Here is a 6000-nt window from a genome sequence, read left to right as displayed (position 1 = left end):
AAAACTCCTTATTGGAAGCTAAGAAAAACATGTTCTATGGGTCAAAAACACCAGGTGTTGTACAAAACACACAACAGAATGGCAACTGAGCAAAATCAAAGAGATTGTTATGTCATTAAACTAGTTTTAATTTTTTGTCCGAGTTGTTTGTAAGGGTTTTTGTTTTGGGATAAATCTGTGGAGCACACCTGCTCACTCAGTTTCTTGGGGATGCTATTTTGGGCAATGCTGAACTTTCTTTTATTCCCAGATTTATACCAGCCTATGCCCGGCTAGTCAATATTTGCCATCAGAGCATGATAAAGCTACTCTTGCTCCTGAGTTTTCCATTTTTGGGGACAGAGATTCCACTTTCTCCTACTCCCTACAGATTCAAGAGTAGATTGTCTTTCAGGCTTCATTTTTACTATGATTGTGCACGTTTGTCCTTTTCAATACTTCAAAGGCATTTTAGTGAAATGTAGGAAGAGGGGGGCTATTAGGGAGCTTTGGGGCTATTAGGTGGACCCAATATTATACGAGAATTCTCTACTGCAGCATTTTCAAAACTACGTTACTTGGAATGTTCTAGTTGATGCTAATAGGTGTTCCGTAGTTCTAAATCCCCCTTTATAGATTTACCTTAAAAATTAGCAAATTAAAGCCTCTGGGAAGTCCTGAGTGAAGAAGTTTGGCTCACTTTATTTAAATAAGCTTCTATTTGCGCACACAGCACTATTTCACAGCTGCCTGGGTCTGGCTTTAGGCTGGGGCTGACAGTAGGTTTCCTTCCTGGCTTTCTTCCTCTTGGGGCAGCCTGGACCAGCTTTTGGGCTTCCATGACACTTTCTGTAGTACTTGGCACCTGGTTATTCACATGTGTTGTGATCCTCCCACTGATTTTATTTTTCTCCCTTTAAGAGCAAAGAGTACTAACTCTGATAAGCTCCTACCACGTGCCATCCCATTAGCTGCTTTCAATATGTAACCCAGATGCTGGACTCTTCCTCTTGATGGGAGTGTGTGTGTGTGTTTGTGTGGGGGGTGTGTGTTTGGGGTGTAGAGTTGGGCAGGAAAAGTGGTCTGTGAAAACAACCCTACTGGTAGCCAGTTGGACCTCTACACATAGGCTCTCTTTGCAGCCCCTCTGCTCACATCAAAGGTGATTCAAATGTCTGCTAGTGATGGGGTGAAAGAAGTTCTATTCTTCACCTTCTGGAGCCCTGAGGAAGGTTCAATGGGTTCTTCATTTCAAAATCACCATGATAGAATCCAAGTCCTACAGCATTGGTGGTGAAGTATTGGGCACGGATCCCCTGGTTTAGCTAGATATGTGCTGTCCCTTAGCTAGAGGCAGGGGCAGGAGGTGAGGGAGTACAAGACTGTTCCTCACACTATGAAGAATATCCCCCCAGACCCCTTTTTTCTTCTTCATATAGCACTTTCCCCTCCTTCCCTGTCCCCTCACTAAAGTCTGTCTCCTGAGGTCTTCATCTCATCCCCATTCTGCAAGCACTTCTTCAAGCCATTTCTTGAGTCTTGGAAACCTTCAAGCCTTTGGTAGGTAATAGCAATCCTTGTTCTTGCCCTTTCTGCAGACAGACAGGAGGAGAAGCAAAGCTATGGCTCCTAAAATCGGGGTGTGTATGTGCGTGTGCGTGTGCGTGTGCGTGTGTGTATTGCCATCCGTGGCAATCTGTGTTTTGAGGAATTTCTTGCTTTTCTCTGATATCTAGATGACTCCAGATCTTTAAGGAACACTATACCCTTGCATTTGGAGGGTGAACCACCCACCAATACTTGATGTTCGCAAAAACTTTGGGGCCTCGTTGTGCAGAAACAGTATTTTTTCTTTTCTAATACTGGCTCAGATTACAAAGTCCCCATTCCAGTTATCTATTTCTGTATAACAAATCACTCCAAAACTTAGTGATTTAAAAGAAAAAACATACTTATCTTCTAATAAATCTATAACTTGGGCAAGATTCAGCAGGATGACTGCTGCTCTGTGACGTCTGAGATCTCAGCTGCAGAAATGTGTGGTCTCTCCACTGGGTCTCTCCCACGTGGTGGCCTCAGCGTAGATAAACTTACATGGTGGCTCAGGGTTCCAAGGGTGAGTGTTCCAAGCGATCAAGGCAGAAGTTGCAAGAACTTTTCTGACCTAGCCTCAGATGCTGTATTCTACTGGTCACATGAGACCAGTGTGGGAGGGAGCTACACAAAGGCAAGAACATTAGGAGGCAGGGTTCATTGAAGGACCAAATTGGAGGCTGGCTCCTGTTCAACTTCAAAAGGCAAACTGATTTTTTAATGCAAATTAAATTTGCATAGGATGTGACACCACTGTACCCAAAAGCTTCAGTGGATATTCCACCAGAAAGAAGAGATCCAGACATGTTTTCTATGCTTCTTCCAGCCACTGTGCTGTCTTTATTAAATGGAATATTGAATTAGAGGCAAAGAGGTTGGTACTCTGGCATTACATTTTATAGAGTAGCAGTCATATTTTCCACCCTGGCTCTCAAAGAATCCATCTTGACTCTGTACATTCAGTTTTGCATGTTGTATCAGAGAGGGAGGAAATTCTGGATGCTGGCTTTCAAATGAGAATAAGGCATCCAAACTACTGTGAAACCAGCAGCCAACCCATCTCAGCTCCCAACTTCACGCTGAGCAGTAACAAAAGAAATAAATGACGACTAATGATGCTTTGGTTTGGGCAATATGCTTACATGCACAGATGCATCCACTTAAGTCTTTTAAAAACCAATTGTTCTATTGATTTTATTGCTCTGTAACAAAATAAACCAAACTGTCACTGATTCCAAGGTCATTGTGAATTGGAGTTTACCTGTATTAATGACTAATAAGAAGCAAGTTTGAATGCTAGGAGGCTTGAGGAGGAAGGCATCACAGTATATCGCATTCTTGTAAACATTAGTATAAGTACAGAGTAATAGAGATTCCCCTAGTTGATGCTAAATAAGCCCTAAGTTCTTCTGTTTCAGAGGGATGAAGCATTAAGGATTCTTTTCCCTTTTATATCTGCTAGGGTATAATATACTGCCCTAAGAAGAATGGATTCCAATTTGGCTACTTTTCTCCTAAGATGCTGTTTTTTGTTCTCCTCCATGTTTCTGGTTCCCTGTGAGGTGGGTTCAACTTCCAAAAGGGAGTCCTACAGGATGGCATGAGAGAAAAATGCTGTCCCACAGTATCGAGGATGTAACATGAAAATAGAGCTCATCTTCGAGACTTTTTGCCACATTCTCTTCCCCAGCTCCATCTCCTTGGGGAAAGGACTTCATGACTGAAGGGGCTGTATAACCTTTGATACATAAGGGCTCTTTGTCCCACCTTAACCCCACTTGGCCCTTTGTATCAATGCCTTGTTTCCCGCCTGTCACCTCTGTAGGTAACTAGAGTAGCAGGAGGGACTGCCTGTCAGCCATCTTTGGGGCAGATCAGGTCTTTCTGTTGGTGCCATGTCACCTTAGCCCTCACCTCTAATGCACACTACCAGGACTTACTCAGAGGACAGAAGAGAGCACAGTCGCAAAGTGAGGGGGCCTGAGGGGTGCACTGGAATGTTGGGGGCTAGGAAGCAGGACATCCTGATGCTCTGCAGTGAGACTGTTTAGGGTGTCAGATATGATGACACTGATTGGTCAGTACTGGGGACAAAGGTCTGGAAGCAGAATCACATTTGGCTGCACGGATCTGAGCCTCGCACTGGGGCCACACTGCGAACTGGAGCTCACTCCAGTGGGATAACTTACACCCTGCGTACAGGGAGGGAGTTGAGTCGTGGAGGACAGCTGTGGTTACTGCCCTGCTTCCGCTGCCAGGTACGGCACTCCGCTCTGCAGCCGACTCTCTCAGCTTCATCCCCACCTCGGGCAGCCTGGATATGCTGTGCGATGGGCCCTCTGTCTTGTGGCTGTTCGTCCACAGTCTCAGATCCTTGAGTCTTGTCCTACTGTTTCCTGGGTGGCCGGGTGAGTGCAGCAGCTCCTCTGGGTTGACACAGTGTGAGATGAGGCACCGCAGCAGAGCTTGCCCACTGCAAAGGGAGGAGCGGCCAGCAATCAGATGTTTTCTAGGACATCGAGGGGGACGAGGCCTCTCTTCTTTCCACTGAGGACTCTGATAAAGCCGTCTTGTTCTTCTTCAGAAGTCACGCAGATCTGAATGCCAAGGAAGACAAAACCAAAAGTGTCAACCAGAAAGAGGCTAGAACTTGAGCTTGAATCACTGCTCGCCGAGGTCAGCGGAGCACCAAATTGGAAAAAGGAGAGCAGGATCAGGGTGGGAAACTGTGGCTCTGTGAGAAAAAGGTTTAATCAAAAATTAGGCAGAACACTGGGTTTGGAACTAGGTCCAGGCGTTGAATGTTTTCTGAGATTCAGTTTTACGAATGAGGGTCAATAAAATGAGATTGATAATACTGTCCCTCTGAAGAGTCACTATGAGGACAGAATGAGATAGTGCTTATCACAGAGCCTAGCTCGTGGCATGCAATCCGTCCTCAATGTGTTATTTAAAGATCCAAAGTAATAGTTACCATTTAGCAGGCTCCTGTCATGTGCTTGGAAGTTTATATATATAATATCAGGAAGTCAAAGGAGGCTATTTCATTCCTGGCTCCAAGCAAAGAGACGCCATCTCCCATATTCCAGAGTAAGACCACCTATGCTGCACTTAAAAATGAAGTGGTTAAAATCCATTTGGGTACCCTCGTCACTCACCACTTATAGGACACTGAAGGGCATATAAAGGTGGATGTGGCCAGATGTAAATGAGAAGAGGTTTTTGAAGAGTGTTGTGAGTTTCTCTCACTTGACCTGCTTCCATGGGTGGTGGGTTATGTCTTAGGTTGGATTCCCTAGAAACAGAGTCTCAGACAAGAATTCTTGTGCAAGTGACTTATTGAGGGCGTCTCAGGAGGTGGGAGGTGAGGGAAGCAGGATGGGGCAAGGGAAGGAGCTAAGCAAGGGTGTGGTCTCAGCTGGAGATGAGCCTCAGTCTGATCCTATGAGAGCTCTGGAGCATGAAGTACACCACGGAGTTGTCCCACTTTGAAGGAAAGGATCTGGCCTTCTGGACCCCATGTCAGTCACTGGCCACTGGCTGACCTGGGGCGTGAGAGGCATAACCTCTCAGGTGAGGCAGCTCTTGTTCCACGAAGGGAGATTCACTGGAGAAGGAGAAGCTGTGAGTTGTTAGTAGCCAACATGGCAACTGGGAGATGGGTGCACCCACTTTGTGAAGGGGGTGTGCGCAGGGCACCAAGAGAAACCACTACACTGGGCTCTTCTTTCACACAGAATAAGGGGCTTTAATAGGACACGTAAAGAGCTTGATTTGTGACTCCTGGGGCTTGGGGCACACAATGGACTCGTATCTGAATTACGTTTCAGAAATCTACTGTGAGAAATGTAAATGGAAAAGGGCTCAGGCAGTGAAGTAAAGAGGAATTAATTTATAAAAGCAGAGGATGTGTTGACTGTGTCACGATGACCAGACGCGGGTCACTTATGAGACAGTAACAGCCCAGGAGTCATGTTAGATCTTACTAGAGCTGATAGTGGTAAAGTGACCCCCAAAAAGAGGGTGCACTACTTGACTTTCAAAAGCTGAGACCTGCCATTGCCCATGAGAGAAACACCACAGGTGAGAGACCCCAGTGATGGGCAGGGAGTATAAATCTTCCAAGAACCCAAAAAAATGCCTTGAGAGAAGGATTTACCTTTAAAACCTGTTAAAGAGTGAGTTTTCTTCTTTATTGTAATGTGCCAAAAATTGAGCAATCCTTAATAGAAGTCCAGCCAGTCAGCATCAATGAATAGCTGAACACCTGCCCCCTTGTGCAAGTTTGTTCTAGACGCTTATTTAATACATGTTCAATGGAAATATTTAAATAAGGAAATTAAATTTGAAAACAACTCACTGACACACGGACACATAGATGTTGAATTGTGTTGATGTTGAATAGACAGAACATTTGGCAAGGAATCA

General features: G+C 45.1%; 1 protein-coding gene across 2 annotated transcripts in view; it reads right to left on the bottom strand.

The window, feature by feature from the left end:
* Window positions 1–2194: 2194 nt before the first annotated feature.
* Window positions 2195–6000, bottom strand: part of STAC (SH3 and cysteine rich domain) — a 148593-nt gene continuing 144787 nt past the window's right edge. For both annotated transcript variants that reach the window (XM_058554781.1, XM_058554790.1), the window contains exon 11: window positions 2195–4169. In XM_058554781.1, the coding sequence (XP_058410764.1) occupies window positions 4071–4169 (99 nt within the window). In that variant the 3' untranslated portion in view covers window positions 2195–4070. The remainder of the gene's footprint in view (window positions 4170–6000) is intronic.

The sequence above is a fragment of the Diceros bicornis genome, chromosome 2 (assembly GCF_020826845.1).
Source record: "Diceros bicornis minor isolate mBicDic1 chromosome 2, mDicBic1.mat.cur, whole genome shotgun sequence".
Taxonomy (NCBI): domain Eukaryota; kingdom Metazoa; phylum Chordata; class Mammalia; order Perissodactyla; family Rhinocerotidae; genus Diceros; species Diceros bicornis.
The sequence above is the reverse complement of the archived record's forward strand: the minus strand, read 5'-3'. Positions and strand labels throughout refer to the sequence as shown.